The sequence below is a fragment of the Euprymna scolopes genome, chromosome 29, assembly GCF_053919585.1.
Source record: "Euprymna scolopes isolate OS-2025 chromosome 29, ASM5391958v1, whole genome shotgun sequence".
Taxonomy (NCBI): domain Eukaryota; kingdom Metazoa; phylum Mollusca; class Cephalopoda; order Sepiida; family Sepiolidae; genus Euprymna; species Euprymna scolopes.
This window is the reverse complement of record NC_136510.1, coordinates 18,148,707-18,174,363: the sequence shown is the minus strand read 5'-3', so window position 1 is coordinate 18,174,363 and position 25,657 is coordinate 18,148,707. Positions and strand designations below refer to the sequence as shown.

At 38.1% G+C, this 25,657-nt stretch overlaps 2 protein-coding genes across 2 annotated transcripts in view; one reads left to right on the top strand and one right to left on the bottom strand.

Moving 5' to 3' along the window:
• Positions 1-14,903, bottom strand: part of LOC145252520 (uncharacterized) — a 76,640-nt gene extending 61,737 nt beyond the window's left edge. Inside the window, exon 1 of the mRNA XM_080112067.1 lies at positions 14,039-14,903. Coding sequence (XP_079968193.1) covers positions 14,039-14,137 — 99 coding nt within the window. The 5' untranslated portion in view covers positions 14,138-14,903. The remainder of the gene's footprint in view (positions 1-14,038) is intronic.
• Positions 14,904-22,405: 7,502 nt separating this feature from the next.
• Positions 22,406-24,005, top strand: LOC145252521 (copper transport protein ATOX1-like). The gene has a single exon (XM_080112068.1). The coding sequence runs from the start codon at positions 22,559-22,561 to the stop codon at positions 22,775-22,777; it is 219 nt and encodes a 72-aa protein (XP_079968194.1). The 5' UTR covers positions 22,406-22,558; the 3' UTR covers positions 22,778-24,005.
• Positions 24,006-25,657: the final 1,652 nt, after the last annotated feature.

The window sequence follows — 25,657 nt, the reverse complement described above, 5'->3', positions numbered from 1 at the left end:
CTTTCTTACATCTAGGGATATCAACTGTGTAGGGGTGGGACTTTGCTGTTTGTCGGCTTTGTCGGGGTATTTTCGTCGAGGGGATACAAGTGCTTGTAGTTCGTCAGGGCATCCACCATTAAAATACTTGTAAAACAGGCAGACGTTTGGCGACGTTTGTTCACATTACATTCAAATGTCTGCATGTTGGTACCTACAGGGAGACAGAGAACAGGGAGAGACTTTCAAAGGCAAGTTGCTAGAAGAATCTAGTGAGGAACTACTAAAAGTATTTTTTCATAGCTTGACAAGATACAAAACCGTCTTCAAAATCTAGTGGGTGAGGACCTTTTCGCCTCCCTACTAGGGGCTATATAGAAGAGACATTGCGAGTCTATCTCTGTTCTATTATTATTTTCATGGAATGTGCTCAACTGAGCTTTAATCTATTGCCCCTCCTTCCCTGTAACACATTCGCAAAAAAACACTCGTCTAACTACAGCAACTACCAACAATTCCCCTCACTCTCTATCGGTGCCAAAAACAAAACAAAAATTCCAAGAACAACATTTCTTTCCTAGAACTGTCTGCCTGGAGAACAAAGTATCATGGGTCTGCTTCCCAGCTGACTATAACATGGTCGTTTTCAAGTCTAATGTAAATAAGTTCTTGCTTTGCCATCCTTTTATATAATTAGACCCTAATCAAGTTCCGTCATTACTAATCATCATGGTGTTGTCTCATTGTCGACCTGACACTCATACACTCCTATCCTCAAGTGACCTTCAGGCCTTGATAAGTGGTGATGTCAAGTAAAAAGAAAGATCTTTCTTTTAAAACTTTTCTCCTTACCTTTCTCTCCCCTCTTCCCCTCTCTTTCCATCATAAGTTCAATTTCACATCAAATGTCAATGTAAACAAATTGCTCTATATATCAACATCTGATTATTTTTGCTTCTGTTGATCCACAAGAAAATAAATATTATGATTTTTTTGTTTGTTTATTTGTTTGTCTTTGTTTTACGGCATATCAACTCTTTTCAGGTTATTTAATGCCGAATCCAGTGATTTTGAAGAACAATTTTTTGATAGAGTATATTTGGGGTTTTTTGAGTCAGTTTCTATTTAACCCATAGTTGGGACCCTAACAGATACCACCACTCCAGGTCAGAGTGGAGCTGGGAGCAATGGCAATTAAAAAGTGGCTCCACACTCCCCAAAGCCCGCAAGCTGGGGCCTCACCATCGGATATAGTTTAAGGTCATATCCAGGACCGATTTTTTTTTTTTTTTTTACTTATAAGAAGAGAACTCTCAAGAAAAACATGTCTCAATTTCTGTATGAATTAAAATATAATATTTACGCCTATTTTATGACTGGGCAATGCCGGGTGGCCTGCCAGTATATCTATAAAAGTGCGAATGTGTATATGTGAGGACAATCAATGAATTTTTATTCTACAGACTTGAAATTTAGTATAAAGGGTATTCAGACATGTGGAAAACATTATAATCAGTTTTCATCCAGAAAAGAGGGCTGCTAAGAGGTCAAAAATGAAAAATTTAGTTAGTGTTGATCATTGGATTTTTATCTATTTGTCAATTGCTTCACAACTGCATATGTGCAGTCATGAAACATGACAGGAAGGCCGCTAAAGGGGCTGCTCCAGGAATGGAACTCATTAGAAAAAACGACCATTCCCTGGATGAAATGTCAAAACAATGCAAGGGAAGGGTCCCAGTGTTGGTTCATCTGTCACTCTATAAGGCCTTTAAATTGACTTTTCCTTTGGACGTCAGCAGCATTGTGAGAGAAGGTCAGGACATGAAAAACTTGACCACCTTGAGCATTGCATACAACGTTGGCATCCTTTCCCCGGCTGACTTCAGAGCTGAGTGTGACACACTTTAAGGTAGGTACCATGGCTTTGAATTTGGCTAGTCTGAATGCGAGAGGCTTGAGATCATCAAGCCGGGCGGCTCGCCTCCGTCACGACCTCTTGTCCCTGGGAGTGGATGTGGCTGTGATTCAGGAGACGCATTTTGTTTTTTCTGTGGACTGTCAGGTGCTGGCAGGAGATTTTGAGGTTTTCTCAGCATATGGCAACCCATGGGGGAAGGGAGTTTCCTTGCTGGTTAAACGTACCCTATCTGCAAGAGTCAATGTTGTTCATAGGGATGCAGAGGGCAGGCTAGTCGTGGCCGATGTTGCTGTAAAAGATTTTGTGTTTCGGTTGGTTGGTTGGTTGGTTGTTTTTATTTTACAGCATATCAACCCTTTTCAGGTTATTTAATGCTGATTCCAAAGATTTTGAAGAACAATTTTTTAATAGAATATATTTGTTGTTTTCAAGTCGGTTTCTATTTAACCCATAGCTGGGACCCTAACAGGTACTACCACTCCAAGTCAGAGTGAACCTGGGAGCAATGGCAATTAAAGGGTGGCTCCACACTCTCCAAAGCCCAGCAAACTGGGGCCTCACCACTGGATATTGTTTACGGTCATATGCAGGACCGGGAAGTAGGGGAAGAAAAAAAAAGGGGGGGGCTGTTGTTTTTGTTTTTGGTTTTGTAGAACATAATTAAGTTTTACAAAAGAGAATAGAAAAACAAAAAGGAACATCAATGTAAGCACATTTCATCTCAGGAAGCCAATAGACAGCTTGATTTGGTAGTGCCAGTTATGTTTCAGGTGATCGTGGTTCATGCGCCCAGCATCGCTTGTGAAAGGGTCTCATTCTTCAATTAGCTCGATGCGTTTGTAGTGTGTCAGAAATGAGTAGTGCTAATTGGGGATTGGAACGCCATCTTAGACCCCTAGATAGACAAGGTAGAAGGTGAAACTAGAGGGTGAGAGAGGTGCAAGTCCAGCCTGACTGATCTGATGGCTAGATGCGGTCTAGTCGACTCCGGTTTCGGGTCGAGCATCCAGAGCGGGAGATGTGGACATGGTCCAATAGCATTTCCTCCTATCCAAATACATATTTGGATAAGATGTTAGTTAGGAGAGGCGAAGTAGACTTCCTATCTTGTCCTACTTTGCTAAGCCAGACGGACCATAAACTAGTTATGGCCCAACTGAAGCTAGGAAATAGGCCTAAGTTAGCAGAGTACTGGAAGTAAAAAACCTCTCTTCTGGAGATACAAAACTTCAGAGATAAGTTAATGGAATTAATTAAAAAGGCACTGGGGGGTACCGGGAGTAAGTGGTTAGACTTTAAAGCCAAGATTAGAAGCTTCTCTGTCAAGTATACCCAGCGCCTTGCACTAGATAAGGCCAAGACAAAGAAGCAGCTAGAGCAGAAACTAGCCTGGGCTATGGGGGAAGGTGATAGGATTAGTCAGAAACCAGCTAAGCAGGACCTTCTATGTGAGATTAGTGAGTGTTATGAAGACCAAAGCTAGGTTTAGAAAGATAGGTAACGAAGCAGTCAATTCTGATGTGAGGTTTCTAGGCGTGGCTCGGACACGTACATTGGCAAAGTGAAACATCCGGATGGACGCACCTTGGAATTGACTTGGGAGATCTGTAAGGGGTTTCGAGAACATTTTGAGGAGCGTTTTATGTAACAGCCCAATTTTCCGGTCCATGAGTTTAGCGACTATTTATCCAACTCCTCCCACCTAAAGGCAGCTAGACCAGCTAGTTGCGAGAGTTGAGTGGGAGGTTTTTACTTTACTGAAGCAAGTCAGCTGTGACAGATCACCAAGACTCGATGGTCTGCCATATGAACTGTATTTGAGGCTGTCGCCCATGTTTCTGCCTTTTCTGATGGATGTGTTCAACCATTGGTTTGCCCAGGGATCCATCCCGAGGCAAGTCACTAAGGGAGTGCTCACATTGCTGAGGAAAGGTGATGGGCATGGTGGGGAAGAATTAGATGACTACAGATCCATAACTCTGCTAAACACAGAGTCAAAGATTTTGGCCAAGATCTTGTCGAATCGGCTGCAGGTTGTTATTGGCGACTTGATCGAACCGAAGCAGAACTACACTGTGAAGGGGAGATTGATTCAGAAGAACTTGCACTTGATCTGCATGATTAGAGTAGAATAACTTTGAGCATCTCAGGACCTCTACAATGAAAGGGAGAAATTTTGTTGCTAGGTGGGTGGGTCGGAGGTACTTAAATTGAGGCTATTGGTATTACAAGGGGTGTCGCAAAAGTAATGCCTCCTATTTTTTGTTCCATCAAAATGGGTTAAAGCGATTACAAATTGCAGTGTTCTGATGACTGAATTTATGCATTCGTGACTTGAAAGTTTCATCTCTCTGTTGCAGATATTGATAGTGTGAGATTCCTGTCAAACTATGCAGAAAAATAAATTCTGAGGCACAAAAGGTCGATCGTTTTAATGATACCATTCCCATCTTTGTAGTTCTTCAACGTTTTGAAGTAAAAAAAAATAGGAGGCTTTACTTTTGGAATTATTTATATGTAGAAGGTTACATCGGCAGAAACATTGTGAAAATAACAACCAAGATGAGAACAGTAGTCTGAATAATATGAATAATACATAATCGATTGTATATATTAGCACACACACCACATATATACACACTGATACACACATATGAGGTGCCTTCAATAATTTTCCAGACTTTTTTGTACAGACATTTAAAATTGTCGTAGAATCTTGAAAATTCAGTATGTTATTGCTTTACATCTTATGAGATGACTGACCAATTTTTATGATTTCAGGTTCAAATGAACAGCTAAAACAGAAACAGCCTGAGTGTCACAGCTAGTAAATTTCAAAAATGCAATCTGGACGTGAGGACACTTGACAAAAACCAATGTGCATTAAAATCTTGTTTTAAACTTGGAAAAAATATCACAGAAATGTATGGAATGTTTCAGACTGCTTTTGAATCATCTTGCATGAATCGAACATCAGTTTTTGAGTGGCATAAGAGATTCAAGAAAGACAGGGAGCCTGTGAGGGATGATGATAGGTGTGGGAGGAGTAAAGAAGTCAGAACATCAGAGTTGATTGGTTAAATTAAGAATTCCATGGATAAGAACCCTCGTGTGTCTATATAGACAATAAGTGCACAGTTTGGTGTCAGTGTGGGAAGTGTACACATTCATGAGAAACTGAAGATGTGGAAAATTTGCACAAAGTCTGTGCTCAAAGAAGATCAGAAAGAAAGACGTTGTCATGACAACAGGGAGATGGTTGAGCTGATCAATTCAGATCTCACAGTTCTTGATGCTCTGGTGACCTGCGATGAAAGCTGAATTTACTGCTATGATCCAGAGACCAAGAGATAGAGTTCCCAGTGGAAGCATGTTGGCTCTCCCAGACTCAAGAAGGCCAGAAAGAGCAAATCCCTTTTTTGACATGATCTACATGCACTGGGTTCAGACAGTCCAGAAGGAATACTATGCTTTTATGCTGCCGACACAACCATCTATGGCAGCACATCAAAGGCCGTAAATGACCAAGTTCTTTCTGATACTCTCTCTTCTGATCTTGAGCACGTGGTACAATAGGGAAAGAAGTGGTTAGTTACTTTCAATGTATCTAAAACTAAGCTTCTATCTTTACATCATCAACGCTCTGATCCTCATCTTGCATCAATTGAAATGAATGACTCTCATCTTGTGGAAGCTCCATCTTTTAACAAACTTTTGAGCTTGACTTTTACTCTTGATCTGAAATGGAACACGTGCATCAAATCCGTTGCCAAGGTCGCTGGAAAAATGGTTGGGTCATTCTAACGCTTCAGTAGATATCCCACTGTTGATGCAATTCTCTACCTATATAAGAGCCAGATATGTCCAAGTATGGAATATTGTTGCCACATTTGGGCAGGAACTGCTAGAAAGACCTTATCCTGCCTTGACTTCATAGCCTAGTAGGGGATGTTCTTTTCTTTTCCCTGAAACTCTTTCTCACAGAAGAGAAGTTACGAGTCTGTCTCTGCTTTATCGTTATTTTCATGGAAGTGCTTATCTTAGTTCCAATCTATGGTCCCCCCTTGCACAAACTTTCACGAGAAACACTTGTCTAGTTGAAATCACTATTAATAATTTCCCCCACTCTTTATCCATGCCTAATCCTAAACGTAGATTCCATGAACAAAGCTGTGGAACTCTCTTCCGTTTGCCTGCTTTCCAGCTGACTACAATATGGTCGTCTTCAAGTCTAACATAAACAAGTTCTTGATGAACCGTTTCCCTTAAGTAATCGAATTTACCAAATTTACACTACTAACGATTCCTATAATATTGTCCTATTGACTAGTATACACTCTTTAACCCTTATCCTCGAGTGGCCTCTGGGTTTTGATAAGTGGTGACTCCTATGTAAAAAAAAAAAAATACTATGTTGAGGTTTAAAGGGAGTTGAGGAAGAGATTCTGTCAGAAGAGGCCAGCACTCTTCAAATCAGGTCAGTGGCATTTCCACCAGGACAATGTACCAGTCCACAACTCCATCCTTGTCACAGACTATTTGATGGAGATGGGCATCAAGACAATTATTCACTCTCACTATAGTTCAGACCTTGCTCTCTGTGACTTGGTTACTCCCTAAGCTTAAGGAAAACCTTTGAGGTTGTCGTTATGAGACAATTGAGGAGAAGACCCTAAATTGCCCTAAATTCTTCGAGTCATTTTGTAGGTTCCAGGTTGCACTTGTTCACACCACTACGTTTATATTTGCCCTCTACCGCCTCCACACACACACACACACGCACGCACACACACACACACACACACACACACACACACACACACACACACACACACACACACATATATATATATACACACATATACACACATATTTACATACTTATACACATTACATTTACATACACATACACATATACATTTGAATGCCTACAGGAGATAATTTAAATGCCTACTGGAAAGAACATGGATACCTACTAGTGTTGAATAGCAGGAGTTTCATATTTAAAGATGGCGGGGAGTTCATATTGGGGCACATATATAACGGAACTCATGTAATATAGACATAACAATAGTGATGATGAGGGAGAGAAGACATTTATATATATTACAGTTCTTATATTTCTTTTGGAGACTTCATATTAACAGTTTTTATAACACAGATAGAATGATAATGACATTTATATCAGATAGGGGATTGTCCTTCTTAACACATTTTAGAGGAGAGGGGGATATGATGCACAGTTCTTAACACATATTGAGGAGGGGGAGATACATAATCTTCGAAGGGTTACACAATGTTCATTATAAGATGATAAACACAATTACCTTTCGTTCGTGATGAACGATGGCACAAGACAACAGTTACAAAACATAATGATGACTTCTTTAATTCATCTGATCGACCGGTCGATGACGTCATGAATTCAAATTTGGATGTACATAGTCTAAATGTTCTCCCTTCGCTTCCAAGGGATTAACTGACCAACTGACTGGCTCTCGTGCTGACTGACTAAAATCCGGACCCATAATATGGAGAAATGTCCTTTGTCTATGACGTCAGAAGTGTGTTTTTCAAACGTGACAAATTTCAGGTGGCTTTACATATGTTTGTCCAGCACAGTTTTGACAAACAAAAGAATCCTCAATTCTAATCTAACCTATTTTCAAACAATATAATTTAATTTTCATTGTTCATTCTTTTACTGACATATTTAATATTCAGATTTCTAAAAGAATTTACAATAGACTTAATTTCTAACCGTTCATTTCTTAAGTTTGCCTACAGGGTTCGATTCTAGGCTTATCCTAATCTCATTTTCACTTATCTAATATTCTTCTTATTTACATGGAAAGGGGACAGCCCTTTTCCATGTAACACTAGACAATGTCTTTAAGTGTGTAAGGTCTCTCTGTACTAAAGTTTGTCAGATCAACCTGACATGAGGATACTTTCTCCTACAAATAAATTCTGACTAAATATTCAAAATAACACAGTATTCGAAATCCAAATAAAAGCCTCTTGATATGGTTTTCCTCGGCTGGTTTATACAAGGATTGGTGCACCTTCTCTAGATGATGTCGTCTATAGTAACCACGTTAATCTAGATACGTCATCTGACTAGATGAATTCTTGTCCCGGAATCTAGTAAAACCAAGAGATCAAACGTGACATTATGTTAATAAAAGGGAGATAACCGAAGGTCACATGAGTTACAGTCCCTGGAGCATCTGGATTCTGAATGACTCTGGATTTTGCTATAGCTTGAAGTACGTGTTTGTTTTCTCTCTCTCCATAATCTATATTCATCCCGACATAACCACCGTGGTAATAATCGATATTTAGCCAATATCGATTGCCTCTCTGCCAAACATCACACTATGCATCTCATATAGAGATCAAGTGTTACCCCCAGAATGGAGCCCCTTGATTTTTGAGAATTTTGACTGAAGTAGAATGAAACAAACGTGGACATCTACATTGAATATACAAACGCCTACATGAATGAAAAGACATACGACACACACAAATTCTTCGAGTCATTTTGTAGGTCAATCTCCATTTTGTTTCTGTAGACTTGAATCAGAGCTCATTGTTTTTATTTATTTATTTATTTTCATTTTTTTTTTCTTTGTAGATTATATTTTGCCAGATCGGTGTCGAATGATCCGAACAAACAAATTAAGCAAAAATATTGTTTCTATTCAAACTGTATCAACAACAAGGAAAAAAAGTTAAATGAAAAAAATTATTTTGAAAAGAAAATTCTTTAAGCCACCAAAAACTTCTTTTTCTTCATCATCATCATCATCATCATCATCATCATCATCATCATCATCATCATCATCATCTTTGTCTAGCGTGTCTTATACATACCTATGTTGCAATGCCGCGTGTAAATCGAGTTTGGACACCTTCAGTTTTAGTAGCAGGGAATGAGAACTAAGTCAAACATGAAATCGAATTTATTATTGGTCTGTCACATTTAAATTAAGAATGGTATTTTCGTCAGTCTGTCATATTTAAATTAAAAATGGTATTTTCGTCAATCTGTCATGCTTAAGTTGGAAATAGAAATTTTATTGGTCTGTCACATTTAAGTTGAAAATAGCATGTTTTCGTAAGTCTGTCATGCTTAAGTTTGAAATGGAATTTTTATTGGTTTGTCATACTTATGTCAGAAATAGTATTTTCTTCACTGAAAGCGCAGATAGAATGGACACGTTTTAAGAATATTGTACTGTTTTTTGTTTGTTTTTGTTTTGTTTTTGTTTTTTTGTTATGAATGATTTTATTTATGAGAATCTTTAGTAGAACAAAGCAATAAGGAATCTCATTTTAGTTTTGCAGAAAAGTATTTCAGCCATAGTTCAATTGGTGTAAATAACCGGAGAAAAGCTTTTATTACGAACTTAACCCCCTCCCAACCAGCACCACCATCTGACCGCCATGGAATTCGTCTATTTATTTAATTCTTTAATAAACAAAAATTTAAGCCGAAATAGAATTGTTATTATCTTTTTTATTATTATTAAACGGGCAACCTTCACTCTTCAAATTCACATTCAATAGACTTTGGGTTCAATTGGTAAATCTTTCTTCGCTGAAAAAGTTTTTTGGGTTTTTTTTTTTTTTACTTGGGAGTCACCACTTATCAAAACCTGAAGGCCATTCAAGGATAAGGGCTAATGGATGTAAGGTGCTAGTGAAGTAATCGTTAATGATGGAGATTGGGCGGAACTTGTTTACATTAGATTTGAAGGCTACCATGTTGTATATAGCCGGAAAGCAGGCCAGCAGAACAGTGTTCTAAAGGCGGGCAGTTTTGGGAAAGAAGCTTTGTATGATTTGTCGAGTTAACTACCTTTGAATGCCCCTAAATGAAACGGTGTTATCAGATTAGGCTGTCTGAAGATACCGGCTTCCTGACCTAAAATGCACCAAATATTAATGTTATTGTTTTTTCCATTTCCTTTTGTAAAACTCGAAAATGTTCTGCAAAGCCAAAAAACAAAACCTATACGAAAAAAAAAAAAAAAAAATATATAGAAAAATGAAACCAAACACCATGAATAAATTTTTGAAAATATAAAGAACTTGAAGCATAAAAACTTTAATTTTTTTTAATTACTGGATTCGGCATTAAATAACCCAAAAAGAGTTGATATACCGTAAAACAAAACAACCAAAGTTCCATGAATATGTGACTTTTCCAGGTCACCGGCAGCCACATGTGAACCTTCAGCAATCCTTAATGAGGATCTCCTTGTCACATATGCTTCACAGAGAATTCTTCGCAGGATCTCTCGGCGCAGCAGGATTTCGTTGATAGATTTGATCGGAGTCAATTTCACCTTCGGGTTGATATGCTGCTGTCACGCTGGAAGTGAATAGATTTTCATGCACGCAAAAGAAAGACAGAATCAGATATCTCTATTCTACTTGGTTAATTCAAGTTAGATATACAAAACTTTATATACACTTATATACAAATGTTCAGTCGTTGATTTTTAACAAACACTATTGAGTCCCAATTAGATTTAATTACTGTCAGTTTTTGCGGTGGTGACGGACGGGCAGAGAGGGGTGGCGATGGCTCTTCGATTAGGATTAGATTCGCTCAGAACTCAGCTCCAGCTCCAACTCAGCTCCAACTCAGCTCCAACTCTCTCCAACTGACGATTTTGTCGTGAGAATTCACTTATCGAGGTAAGGTAGGTTGCTCCCTAGACCAATCGCCAATAAGTACGTCATTCCAGGGAAATTCCCCATTTCCTGCATGCACTTGCGAATCTGTGAATGCTTTCAGTTGTGGTTCTCACGATCAGAAGAGATTAACCCCGTGACCCCTTGTCTGGCATCGGAAACGAAATTATATTTCGTTGTGTTTCTCAAAATGACATCAAATTGTCACTTTCACCAAACAATCAGATTTATATGTCAGTTTCATAAAAAATAATAAAATTTGTAACTTAACTCTTCTTTTCAACAGGGTCGGTTGCCGCTGCCCGGGCATACAATATTAATAGTCAGTCATAGTTGCCCGGCGTTCTCCAGAGTTTCAGGAGTCTTAAGCTCCCCCAAATGGAGAGCTCTACCGCTCCTTGGGACGGTCCCGTGAAACTCAAAAATGTTCTGCAAACCAAAAAACAAAACCTTATACGAAAAAAAAAAAAATAGAAAAATTAAACCAAATACCATGAAGAAATATTTGAAAATAACTTGAAGCACAAAAACTTCTTTTTTTTTTTCAATTAATAATAATTGGATTCGGCATTAAATAACCCGAAAAGAGTTGATATACCGTAAAACCAAACAAAGTTCGATGAATAAATATTTGAATAAATAATGAACTTGAAGCATAAAAACTTTTTACAAAATTACTTGATTCGGTATTAAATAATCTCCCCCCCCCCTCAAATAGGGTTAACATTACTAATAAATCATCACTTATCAAGGCTAAAAGCTGCTCGAGGATTAGCATTACTGAGATCGATACATCGACAACTGAACGATAATGAATATTATGGGAACAAATTTCATTACTTATGAGAACGGTTTATGACAAGTATTTTTTATACTGTAGTTGAAGACGACCATGTTATGGCCCGAAAGAAAGCAATCTTGTGGTAACGTGTTACATAGATGGGAAGATCTGGAAAGAAACTTTGTTGACGGAAAAACAATATATATATATATTTCTGATAGAATTTTTCTCTATTTTCGGACTCTACTTTTGTATAAGCAGCATCGCCTGAAGAGGTTTCTAGTTTCTTGTAACTGGCTGACTGTGAAACATACTCATGAATGTGTAGCGACATATAAATGCTTATGTAAAACAAATAAAAAAGTATATTTTGCCCTGCTTCAGTATTAAGCATTCGTATAAACCTTGTTAAAAATTCATTGGTTGCTTCACTTCTGGAAAATATATAAAATCTAAAAAAAATGCAAGTTTACCCAATTTTCCGTAAAAATTACTTTTAACTATAAATAATTTTCTACTCGATGAATTTTCGTAATTTTTGGATATATTACTATTTTCGGCATGATAATTAAGTACTGTGCTGTCACTCACTCACTCACACACACACATACACACATGCGCGCGCGCAAACAAGCGTTTATTCATTTCAATTTCCCCGCGCATTTTGCACAAAAACAAGTTCTTCCAGCAACGACATAATTTCAAATACGCCCACGCGCTTTTCTCACAACAACAAAAGTAAAATGAACATATTACTGGCGGACGTAGTTCACGACAGTATCATGTGACACAAGCGACCAATGCGAAAATTTAGAAGATTGTCTTTTTAACGCTTTTCCAAAAACCAAAATATCAGCAGTAGCAATCTTGTTTTGAAGCAGGTCCAAAAAGCATTTAAACGCATCAAACATTCTTTCTTCCCTCCTTTTCTCCTTCTTTCTTCTTCTCTTCTTGCTCCGACGTGACACGAAAATATGCCTCTCGTTTTCATCTCATCGTCGCTTTCAAAGCTATCGAAACCATAATTACACACGCCACACGGGCACTCAAAAATCATACTTATGCACACACGCACCCATTCCGCACATTTTCTCTAAGAATTAATAACAACGGGCTACTTTCTTCATGGGACTTTTGAATAAGGCGAACTTCGCCAGTTAAAACACAAATCTTGAAATAAGGGCATTATTTTCACCTTCTAACCTTATTAATCCAACGAAGGACTTTCATCTAACATTCTAATCATAGTGAATTCTCAAGAATTTTTACCGATCGGACCTTTGTTGAAAAATAAATGCAATGCATTTTAAACGAGAAGGGGGTGTCATTTTGTTTTATTCCTTTTTTTTATAATTTTGTTTGGGGCAGAGAAATTTAATTTCACTTAAACTTCTTTCCCCTTACAGTACGCAATATTGTTTTTGCTTAAAACGACATATTTAAAAAGAAATCGATCTATTGATTCTATCTAAAAGCACCGATATTCTTTTTTTTTTAACTCAATTCAATTTCAACTCAAAGTGATCCTTTTTAACTTTTTCATTTATTTATTTTCCTTTCTCAAACACTTGAGAAAGTAAAACATGTTTTTGTTCCTTTTTTTTTTTTATCAGCCTTGACCTTTGCAAGTAGGTCGTGCAAACATTCAATCAAAATATTTTTTCTACGTTTTAAATTTTGCTCACGAAAAGCAAGAAATGTTTGAAAAGAAGTTTTTAAAAAAATATGTCAAATTGCCGAGTTGTTTTGAAAATGTCACCTAAAAATCTAAACGTGTTTGAACAAATATAAAACGCATTTTGATCAAATTATTCCCACGTAATGCTGAGGTTGTGACCGTAAATCTCAGGTGTTAATCGACTGAGTTTTGTAGCGTATATCAAGGTCACAGTGAGATTTCTTTTTACGAATAAACAGGTCTTTTCACATTTCCCCATTTTTTGAGCCACTCTCCAGTTAAGACTTACGTGTCAAAAGTTAGAGCTGACTCCCCTTACGCTTCCCGATTTCAAAAAAGAGCCGCCCCAGTTCTACGTAAATTATAGATTTACTAGTTACTGTTAAAAAAACGGACAAAAAGTTATGACCTGTTGATTTAGAATGAGTGCTGCTTTATTTCAAACTGATGTTTGAATATGGGTAAATGTGATCATTTTTGCATGAAAAAATTAATCCCTATTGACCCCTGTTAATACCTAACTGTATATCGAATGGATACCACAATACTTAGTTCGCTTCACTATAACAAAGATCCATACAAAATTTCAATCAGATCGGCTTTTTAGCTTCCAAGTTTCTCGGGTAAATGAGGTATTGTGGTGACTAATCCCTATCAATGCATTAAACGAATACCATAATACTTAGTTCGCTGCACCTTATCATAATAAAGTTCCATACAAAATTTCAATCAGATATGTGGAATAGTTTCCAAGAAAAAGTGTCACAGACAGATAGACAGACAGAGAAGGAAAATATATAGAAATCTCTTTGGATGATCGGATGATACCTACAAATATTTGGGAATTCTGGAAGCAGATATCGGCAAATCTACAGAAATGAAAGAAAAGATTGAGAAAAAAGTACTTGAGAATAACAAGAAAACTCTTAGAAACTAAATTATATAGTAAAAATTAGCTAAAAGCAATAAATACCTGGACAGTATTACTAGTAAGATATCCTGAATCATTCATAGGAATACGATGCAGCAGATTGGTGATGAACAACAAAATTTGTATTAATCTATGCGCCATTGTAGATATAAAGAATACTGTCAGTAGCAGTTATAAATTGTGTGTATTATATTTGTTAGTGTGTGTTACGTGAGAGCCAGAATCAAAATATAGTTTATTTCCCAATCTTGTATTAGAGTGTGATTATTTTATGAACTGTTGGTTTACGATAAAACCGTTTTAGTTATACCACATGATATGACAAACATTTTTTTTAAACCAGCTAAAAACTCATCAATGAGAAGCAAGCGATAACAAGCAATAACACCGTTTCCAACATGTAGACATTTCTTCAACAAAATATGTAGAACTATTATTAATGGAGATTTGATATCTGTCTGTTGGAAGCCGAAAACTATACTATCACTTCTATCAATTATATTATTGTACTAAATTTCGATGCTCAGTCCAGGGGTGTGTAGTGTAGTATCTATTTTTTTTTTTTTGTCATGATATCATCCTCCCAGACATTGCCTCCTCTTTTTTTGAGTGGGGAGAGCAGTGTAGTATCAGTTCTGTTGTCATAAGACCATTCTCTCGGGCATTACCTTCTCCTTTTTTTAAATGGGGAAAGCAGTGTAGTAGCTGTTCTGTGGTCATGGTATTATTTTCCCACACTTCTCCTTTGGGAGGTAGTGTAGTATCTGTTCTCTTGTCATGATACCATTGACTCAGACATTACCCCCTCCTTTTTTTGGAGGGGTGAGAGGGGGGATTGTTTGTATGTATTTATTCCATTAACCGGTTAGACATTCGTGAATAATGAAAAACGTCGAGGAGTGACTTGTTTAAGATATGAAGTACAAATGAAAAGCCACAAAAATAAAACCACCTACCCACCAACCCACCTATCCACCTATCCACCTACCCACCAACCCACCTATCCACCTATCCACCAACCCACATACACCTCCAAAAGAAAAAAAAGATTTTTAAAATAAAAATAAAACTATGAGGATATTAGATAGAAACTAATACAAATTTTTTTGTTTCTGAATTTTTGAGATGAGGATCAATAATTTGTATTATTTGGATTATTTTGACTATTCTTCTCATCTTGAATGTTATTTGCACAACGTTTCAGTCGATGTAGCCTTCTTCAGGTGTATCCTAGGAATCTTTCTGTCGAACTTGGTAATCATCAGGTAATTTCAAACAAAAGCTTAAACCAGGATTAGGGACAAACAAATTCAACTTGCCTCCTCCCTTGAGGCTCTCATTCACAAATATCCGTGGGCTTAGAACTAACTTAGCTGATGTTGAAGCATTTCTCTTAACAAATACCCCGGATATCTTAGCACTAAGTGAGACTAACCTACACTCCTCCATTCCCTCTAACCACTTTAACATGCCTGGATATCTCCCACTCTGCCGTAAGGACTCTGACAGACATATGCACGGACTTGGAGTTTACATTCGTAATACCCTTCCCTTGACTAGAGAAACAAACCTAGAAACAGATGATCAAGCCTTTATGTGCTTTAGACTAAACGTGCAACACAGTATTAGCTACTATTATTTTCTCTACCGCTCTCCCTCGACTCAGGACTGCTCCATAATAAACAAAGTATCTGACAGCATAGACACGGCACTGTCCCTCGACACTAGCGCACAAATACATGTGTTTGGTGACTTTAATGTCCACCACAAAAACTGGCTTGGATTCTCTACTCACACAGATGCAGCGGGCAGCACAACCCATAGCTTCGCTATATCTCACTCCCTATCACAAATTGTTACGTTTCCAACCCGTTTCCCTGACCAGGAAGAACAACACGCATCACTTCTAGATCTGTTTTTGACCACAGTTCCCGATGACTGCATAACGAAGGCCCACAGCCCACTCGGGAACGCTGACCATGCAGTGATAATGGTTGAAATCGCCCTAAACTCTAGACCCAAAACTGAAGAGCCAGTGTTCAAAACAACGAGATATTATAATAAGGCTGACTGGAAAGCCATCAGGGAACTAATTAGAGATGCTCCATGGAAAAATATTTTCTCTCTCCCTGCTGAACAATGTGCAAACGAGACCACTGACTGGTTCAAAACTGCAATCGAAGCGCATGTTCCCATGCGGAAATTTTATAGTAAGCCCCACTCTCCCCAATGGTTTACGTCGACTTGTGCAACTGCCATTACTCAAAAGCAGCATGCATACCGTAGGTTTAACCGACATAAGTCCAGTTCAAACAGACTGAAGTATATAGAAGCTAGAAATAATGTTAAGAAAGAAATAGCGACAGCTAAGAGAGAATTTACGGAAACCACTAAAAAGCGCATCGAAGCACAAAAACTAGGAACTCGAGACTTCTGGAAAATCTACAACAGTGTAGTAAATAATGGGCAATCAACAATTCCCCCACTAACCAACAATCACGAGGTTGTCTCCTCAGCAACCGACAAGGCTAACATGCTTGCCAGTCGGTTTGCCTCAAACTCCACACTGGACCCTTCCAACCACCCCCTACCTGACTTTCCTATGCGGACAGACGCCACACTAGACGATCTGAAAACCACCCCTGCTCAGGTGCATGCTATCATAAAAAACCTTGACACCTCAAAAGCATGTGGACCCGATCTTATCCCAGCTGTGCTATTAAAAAAGTGCTCAGCCGAAGTAGCTCCAGTTCTCTCCAAACTCTACAACAAATGTCTTAATGAAGCTTGCTTTCCGGGCTGTTGGAAAACTGCTTCTGTTGTACCAGTATTCAAGAATTCTGGCGAAAGGACAGACCCATCAAATTATCGCCCCATTAGCCTCCTCCCACTTTTTGCCAAAATATTTGAGACCATAATTAACCATGCTCTAGTCCATCATCTTACAGATGCTAAACTACTGACTGACAAACAATATGGATTTAGACGAGCCCGTTCCACAGCAGACATCCTCACTGTGATCTCTGAACGTATATACCATTCACTGGACAAAGCGGGGGAAGGCAGAGCGGTAGCTCTAGATATATCTAAGGCTTTTGACAGGGTATGGCATGAGGGTCTCCTCAGTAAAATCAGATCATACGGTATCACTGGTAGAATACTTAACATAATTAAATCCTTCTTAGATAAGAGAAAAATCCAGGTAGTCCTCGACGGTCGCACATCCAAACAATATGATATAAATGCGAGAGTGCCCCAGGGTTCTATCCTTGGACCTCTATTGTTCCTGATATTCATAAATGACCTCCCCGACAACATTGCCTCTGAGATGGGTATGACACTACACTCTATGGCAGACACGACAGGAAGACGAATGAACACATTTCTAAAGAAATGGCAGAAACACTAGAGGAAGACCTCCAATCTGTAGTGGAATGGGGACAAAAGTGGTTGGTCGCATTCAATGCTGCCAAGACTAAACTAGTTTCATTCAATAATTACAAGAAACCCTCTCTACCACCCATAGCAATGGCCAACGACTCTTTATCTGAGAGTCCATCTTTCAAACTCCTTGGCCTAACGTTCACAGGAAACATGAGTTGGAACAATTACATTGAAGGCATTGCCAGGGCCGCTGCAAGAAAGGTAGGCTCTCTCTACCGTGCTAGAAAACTACTAACACCCGAAAGTATCCTGTACCTCTATAAGGCCACCATTCGCCCATGTATGGAGTATTGCTGCCACATCTGGGCTGGTGCATCTGCTACTAGTCTCTCGCTCCTTGACAAGGTTCAAAAGAGAGTCGCAAACCTGATAGGCCCTGAACTGGCATCTAAGCTTCAGCCTCTGTCCCATCGACGAAATGTTGCATCCCTCTGCCTTTTCTACAAGTATTTTAGTGGTGAATGCTCTGACGAACTGCAATCACTTGTGCCCCCACGACGCGAGCACCCTCGACAAACCCGACAGGCTACTAGATCCCACCCCCACACTGTAGAGGTCCCTAGATGTAAAAGATCTTTTTACTCCAATAGTTTCTTCCCCAGAACCGCAAGACTCTGGAATTCCATTCCAGGTCCCTGCTTCCCCAACAGTACTGACGTGCAGAAGTTCCAAGTGTAACGTGAACCGACACCTTGCTGCCCAAATCCCTACATAGTACCCTAGTAGTTGTTGCCCCTGATAGTAGCCCCCTACACCAAAGTGGCAATTTGCCTTGTTTGGGGTGAAAATGTAAAAAAAAAACCAAAAAAAAAAACCTTTTATTTAATCCATGAGAGTAGCATGCTCTTGTTCCATCAGCCATGAAGAGTGGGTAGAAGTCGTAAGTAATTCGCAAGTGTATTTTAAGTGTTGTCTGCACTGAGGATTGAACCTTCAACCTCCAGAAGAGTGTAACTTACAACTGAATTTTACCAAGTACTTTATCCACTACACCATGAGTTCCATTCGAAATTCTGTGCAGTTTCCCGAGTACAACAGAAAGATTTCTGAGTTCAATAAGATACATCTGAAGAAGGTTGAAGGTTACATTGACCGAAACTTAAATTTTTTATTCAAAATTTTTATTAGATTTACCCCTGTGACAAAACTATGCGATTCCCTATTTTTGATAAGACCATTGACCCCAATGTTGTTTCCATAGTCTTCTTCTCCTTTGTATTTTCTTCTGGCCGTATCATAATCTCTCACATTGTCAAAGAAGTGTGCATGGGTTCACAAGTATAAAAAAATAAAATAAAACAACTCGAAAAGAAAACAAAAACTCTGACACTTTCTGTAAATATTTGTTGCACTCTGGATGCGTGTGTGACACCATCGTGGGAAATTATCCTCTAAGCACTAACGTCCATATCTTAGTTTTTTTTCTGTCAAGGTCGAGTTCATTAGTTGATATCAACTCATCTCGATCTCCCAAAACTCTCCTGACCTAGTCCAAGCTACAATCTACTCTCAACTTAAACTGTCTCAAACTGCCGTGAACTCAAAACCATCAGTAAATCATTCTTATTGTCATAAACTCATAGCCACTCTCCAAACTATGCCTGCAAACTATCTGTAAATATATTTACATCCACTGTTCTATCCTTTCTACACCTTGATTAAAACCCTACATCAGCTTTCTTTTGTCTAACCCAGTGAACAACTTTTTTCTCCATTGTTCTGTCGATAAACTTCATTTCCTATACTTGTTTTCCTCTGATAAATTTATTTCCTCTTCTTTTTCTCTTACTCTCTCACATTCCAACATGGGGGTGGGGTCAACAAGATAGCGCAAAGGCTCATAATTCCAAGAACACTGTCATCTAGCTTTTGGCCTTTTGGTGAAGATCAAAGTGTAGTATCTGTTCCGGCAGATACTGCAAGCTATGACTAGCAAAGACCAGATGTGGGGGCAACCCCACATGCCTGACCATTAACCAGCTCCCATTTCCCACCTCTCGGGAGCTGGTCCCCTTTTTCCCTTCCCCCTCCCTTCACTCCTCACATTAAAAATCGGCCTTGTGCCTAATTTGCTCGGTGGGGGAGCAAATAAACACCATCTGTTCCGGCAGATGCTGCACTTAAGATAATTTGTACCAGTCAATGGAGGGGAAACCCTCTATACTGGGACAATTATTATTTTTGGTAACCAGAGTGCCCCCTTTTTGCCTACTTTTAGGGGAGCTGGTTTTTACCTCACATTAAAAACGGCCTTGTGCCTAATTTGCTCAGTGGGGGAGCAAATAAATACCATCTGTTCTTCAGATGCTGCACTTCATTTTCTTGTTCTCTTTCGGTGGAGGAGAAATCCTTCACGACTGAGACAATTTTTATTTTTGTACCTTTTCTCCACGTTAAAAAACGACCCTGGTGTCTAACTCTGTCCCATGGGGAGGCATAGTAAATAGGTACAATAAATACTTCTGACTTTTTAATCTCTTTGTCTGTAAAGGGCTATTATTTGGGATCTTGTTTAACAGGGGTTTGTGGGGAGTTGAGCATCTCAGCTCTTTTTTGTGTGCATTAATGAACAATTTCCTATGCCTTTGTTTTTCTATCAACCCTATTTCCTATAGCTTTGTTTTTTCACTGATAAACTTATTTCCTCTTGTCTTTTCTCATATCTCTTTTTTGCTTTTTTTTTACTTCCTACCACTTGGGGGAGGAGATGGGCCATATCGATAGTATTTCCCTCACCCCCACCAAAAAACATTTCCACAACTCACCTTTTTTCATTTCTACGAATCAATGAATTTTCTCTCCTTTTCATTTTCTCTTGCTCATTCCCGCATCCTTCCAGTCCTGGATGCCTCCAGCTCGCTCCAGTGGCTCCAGCTTCCTCCTGCAGCATTCCTGCACCTCGCTCCTCCGGCCTGCAACCTCGCTTGCACCTCACTCCTCTAGCCTGTAACCTCGTTTGCACCTCACTCATCCAGCCTGCAACCTTGCTTGCACCTCGCTCCTCCGGCCTGCAACCTCGCTTGCACCCCACTCCTCTGGCCTGCAACCTCGTTTGCACCTCGCTCCTCCAGCCTGCAACCTCGCTTGCACCTCACTCCTCTGGCCTGCAACCTCGTTTGCACCTTGCACCTCTGGTCCACTACTTCGCTCTCACATTGTTCCTCCAGTCTGCAACCTCGCTCGCACCTGGCTCTCTACCGACCGTCCGTTCCTTAACACTGATCCTCTGTTCTCGGTGTCGTCTGTTCCTTAACAATGACCACCTCAGTTCTCAGTGTCCACCGTCCATTTCCAGATCACCCTGACGTCCAGCCGATCGTTCCAGACCCAGCGAGCAACCCTGAATCACACTAGGTCTAGAGTACCTTAGCTTCCAGTGATGACTGATGTGCGACCTTCCAGGTGACCAGCATCCAGATCAGAGATTTAAAAATTAATTTTTTTTTATTTCTTGAGTTATGCGTTAAATTTTTGCTATTTATTCTGGTAAAATTTTGGGTACTCCTTGAGCGTTGAGTTCCATGGCGACCAGCAGAAAAATTTAATGGGTAAATGTTTACTTTAACTACAACACAACACAACCAATAAATTTTTTTTTTTTTTTTTTTTTTTTGGTTTTCGGAACTCACCGCCATCATTTATGCTATTCTTACATGGACGCGCGTAGTAAGGTGACTTGTCACATCGCGGAAGAATGTTTTAGCAGACATTTAAAATAACAAGAAAATTTTCAGGGCAGGGGGGAAAAATTAAATAGTTCTTCTGCCCGGTGTATGTCGGCGCGTTACTTACGGAAAAATGGTAAATTAAACTGCAGAAGCAGTAGCACCTGTTAAATGTTGTACAAGTTGTATAATTGACCCCCCCCCCTGCAAAAAACATTAAAAAAAACGAAAAATAAAAATGCTTTTGTAGACCACTCGTGAAAACTTAATTTTTTAGATCAATTAAAAAGCATCAAAAACTACGTAATACAGAAAAATGAACCACATATTGTTTTTGAAAACTTCTCGTTATTTTAAACGTCTGCTAAAAAATTCTTCCGCGATGTGACAAGTCAACTTACTACGCGCGTCCATGCGCGAACGCATCATGTAAGAATAGCATAAACGATGGCGGTGGGTGAGTTGGCACAAAATAGTACGAGGGTTCAGGGGTTAATACCATGCAAACGGTAAATTTGCGACGGGCTTGAATAACAGATTCGTTGTCACCGACCCCGAAAACCTAACAAAAAACAAATTTTATTGGTCGATGTTCTGTTGTAGTTAAAGTAAACATTTACTCATTAAATTTTTCTGCTGGTCGCCATGTACCTATTTACTATGCCTCCCCACGGTGCAGAGTTAGACACCAGGGTCGTTTTTTAACGTCTGGTCGCCATGTAACTCAAGTCCAAGGAGTACCAAATTTTGTTGTTTAGTTAATGTAATTTAATTTTTATATTCTATTTATTATTATTTCACTTTTAAAAAAGAAACTAGGTTAGTGTTGTTTTTGTTTGTTCGTGTTTTTTTTTTTTTATTATAAAATAACTTTTTTAAAACTCAATTGAAAATATTCTAAGAATTTTTTAAAATCGGAAATAAATTATCAAAATACAGTGTATTGTTTCATGAAATAAAAAAAGTAGGAGACTAAAAATGTTAATATTTATTTTAATACAATTTTCATTCAAAACCAAGAATTCTCGTACTATTTTTTGCGAATGATTATTGACGACAAGAAAATTACGGAAACAGCCGAGATATTCCGATACATCGCTTTATCGTAATATGCCAGCTGTTCTATATATTTTTTTTTTTTCTAGTTTGTTTAATGTATTAAAAAATGAAAAATAAATATTTTATTAAGTTTTAAAATTATATATATTATAAATTTTTAAGAAAGAATATTGATGAATAAGCATTTAAGTCGATCGTTTTGCGGCGGAAACAGCCGAGTTTTAATTTGAATTAGCGATTACGTCACTTCCGTTTTTTTGTTTTTTTTGGGGACTATAAATTTGTTGTTTTCCTTGTGAACACGTTTTAGTAGTCGAAGAAGGAGGACCACTTGCAAGTTTCCTTGTGGAGAGAGAAAGGAATTGTTAAAAAACTAAACTTCCCAGATTGAAGTATGTCTCAAATACACGAATTCAACATGGACATGACATGCGACGGCTGCGTCAATGCGGCTAAGAAGGTTTTAGCTAAACTTGGAAACATAGAAAATGTTGACGCAAGTTATGAGACGAAGACTGTTAATGTCACAACGACCCTCGGTTACGACGAGGTCTTGAAAGCTCTGCAAAAAACAGGAAAAGTTATCACTTATGTCGGCTCAAAAAGTGCTTAAAATATGTATATATCGTCTCGTGTTCTTCTAAAAATGATTATTTAAAAAATTCTAACGAAAATGAATTTATTTCCCGCTGTCTCCATTTGGTCCGAAGTCGTTGTTTTCACCTCTTTTCTCAAGCCATCGTGAGACTGAAAAACCGTGGAAATCAAAATATATATATAAAAAAAAAAAAAAAAAGCTTCATACATACCCACCACACTCGCACGAACTTTTCACTTCAACTGCGAAAATGTTAAAAAAAATAAAAATAAAAAAAAATGTAAGCTCGTGTCCGCCGTCGACAAGGATCGAACCCGGTTAACCTAACTTGATCCGACATAAAAAGGAAGTTTATCAATTGTAAAATATGATCACCGTTGGAATATCGCCCTGATTTTGCTTGTTTTTGCAACATTTTTGGATAAACATTGATTGCCTTCCTCCACATGTGCTACCATAAACAAGATCGCTTTTTTAATTTGGGAAAACTCGCCTCCCAAAATGGGGCCCTCTGAACTGGAAACAAATTGCCCTAGTCTAGGAGGAACACTCCGAAGATAGAACAGATGTCTTGAAAATGTAATTTTAATCGTTGTGGGCTATTTTATTTATTTTTTTTTTGTGGAAATGGCCGCCAGCGATTAATGCCTTTACTATTCTAACAGCTTCTTCCGCCGACCGCTCGTCTTGGGAATTCTCTCCCATGCAGAAATTTAAATGTAAACAAATATTTTCCTACAATTACCCACTTAGAATGCTCTCTTCTATAAATCTTACTCTTAATTATCGTAGCCTCTTTTGTTTCTGTGCCAATATTCATTGTGAGTAAAGTTTTTAAAATTTCTAAATCTACATATTTTAAAAACTTTCTATTGTCAAGGGACATTAAACATTGGATTAGTTTTAAAAACTTTCATTTAAATTCTCATTTCAAGACTAATACTCAACACGCGCACAAATCAAGCTTATCCAAGATGCGTCTAAAACTTGTTCTACAATTGAACCAAAGAAATTTCCCCTAAACAGCTGTGAAAAAACAAGCATCATTTTATATAAAACAAAATGAGCTTATCTGTCGTCAAGGCTCGAACCCGTTTCACTAGGATCCAACAACTCTTGGACCCAACATGAAAGGAATTTACATCTTTTAAATCCTAGCTCTGTTTTAATGTTGCAAAATTAAAGTTTTTTTTGTTTTCTAGAAAAATAAAACTTCGTTTATGGAAAACGGATTCAAATTCTTTATATTTTGTCGAATTTGTATGTCTTAATTCTTCCAAGAATTTGCATGTCCAAGTTCCACACCAAAACTGCAGGTCCGCCCCCCCCCCTACAAACATGTTATGAAAGCCTGAGGACCACCACAGTGTGGCACCACACCAGACACCACAGTTAAACTATGGTCATAGACTAAATTCAGAAAACAAATTGATAATTATGGAGAAGCTAACGTGTTAAGTTTTACGATATCTTAAATTGTAACGTAAGTACAAAACACCCCTCCGTATGTTAAGAATGGATTTCTAATGACAGTTAGCACGGAACCTTCTCTGCATAAGTACCACATAAATGTACGTTGAATTTTTGGTATTATTATACAAACACCGTGACAGCGTTAGGGTTTAGGGCTAGGGTTAGGGTTAGGGTTGGGGTTAGGGTTAGGGGTAGGGTTAATTCGCTGTCACGGTGTTTGTATAGTTTTACCGAATTTTTTAGTCACGCGCATTTTATTAAATTTTGTTTTGACGTGGTTTATCTTTGCCTGGACGATGAAAATTCAAGGAACGGTTTACATAACTTTTTAGGGTGTAAATTATTTAACATGTCCGAAATGAGTGCTTATGCGTTTTTGTTAGTGCTATTTAAATATTCCAGTTTTACGATATCTTAAATTAGGTGAAAGTACAGAATTACAAAACTCCCTTCCCTCCCTATGTTAAGAATAGATTTCTAAACGTTATTTCAGTACGATAACCAAAGTACCCCGAAATGCAATTTACGAAATTACACCAAGAAATCCATTAAAAACGAAACTATTCATAAAAAGCTAAAAATATAATGTACTTTCGTTTCAAGTTAGAGGCGATTACGTGTGAACTAAAAAAAAAAAAAAAAAAAAAAAAAAAAAACGGTACTTGTACAGTTTAATCAAGACATTCAAAAATGAAAATATCGAAAAAAGGTTATATTGTACGCATCCGTTTTGGGCTGAAGATCTCCGAAAAAAATTCAATTAACTTGAAGTACTTTTTATTTTACAGCAGAAAAACGTTTTTATGAAAGCGCGTTGAAGGCAACCATTATGACATTTGTTGAACACACCACGGGGAGATAACTCCATGTAAATCGTCGACACTCCCTCATCTTTATTACTAGCTTTTCTTACTAAAAATCGAACTTTTTGCTCGGTATCGTAAATTGATTTTTCGCTGTAAAATAAAAACTACTTGATGAAATTAAGTGATTTTTTTAACTTCGTTCCATAACGAGTACTTACAATATAACCTTTTCGATATTTTCATTTTTTAGTGTCTTGATTAAACTAAGTACAAAACTCAGAAAGGAAAAGGGTGCTTATGCAGAGAAGGTACCGTTTCAGAAACCCATTAACATGGTGTAAACGAGATACAGTAAAACTTGACAATATCAAAACTAGGGATGGGACGATTTCAATATTTTCCCAATTCCGACACAATTACTGATTCCAATTCTTTACAAACCTCTAAATATTTAACTAGACTTATTTCCCCTCAGTTACTGTAAAAACATGTTAAATGTGTAGATATTTTCCTAAATGTAAAAATACACTTGTGGGGGATGTTTTATCGATTTTACTGTTACAGGTATTTTAAAATAGATATTTACTTTATCGTTATTACCAGCAATGGAAGGTTT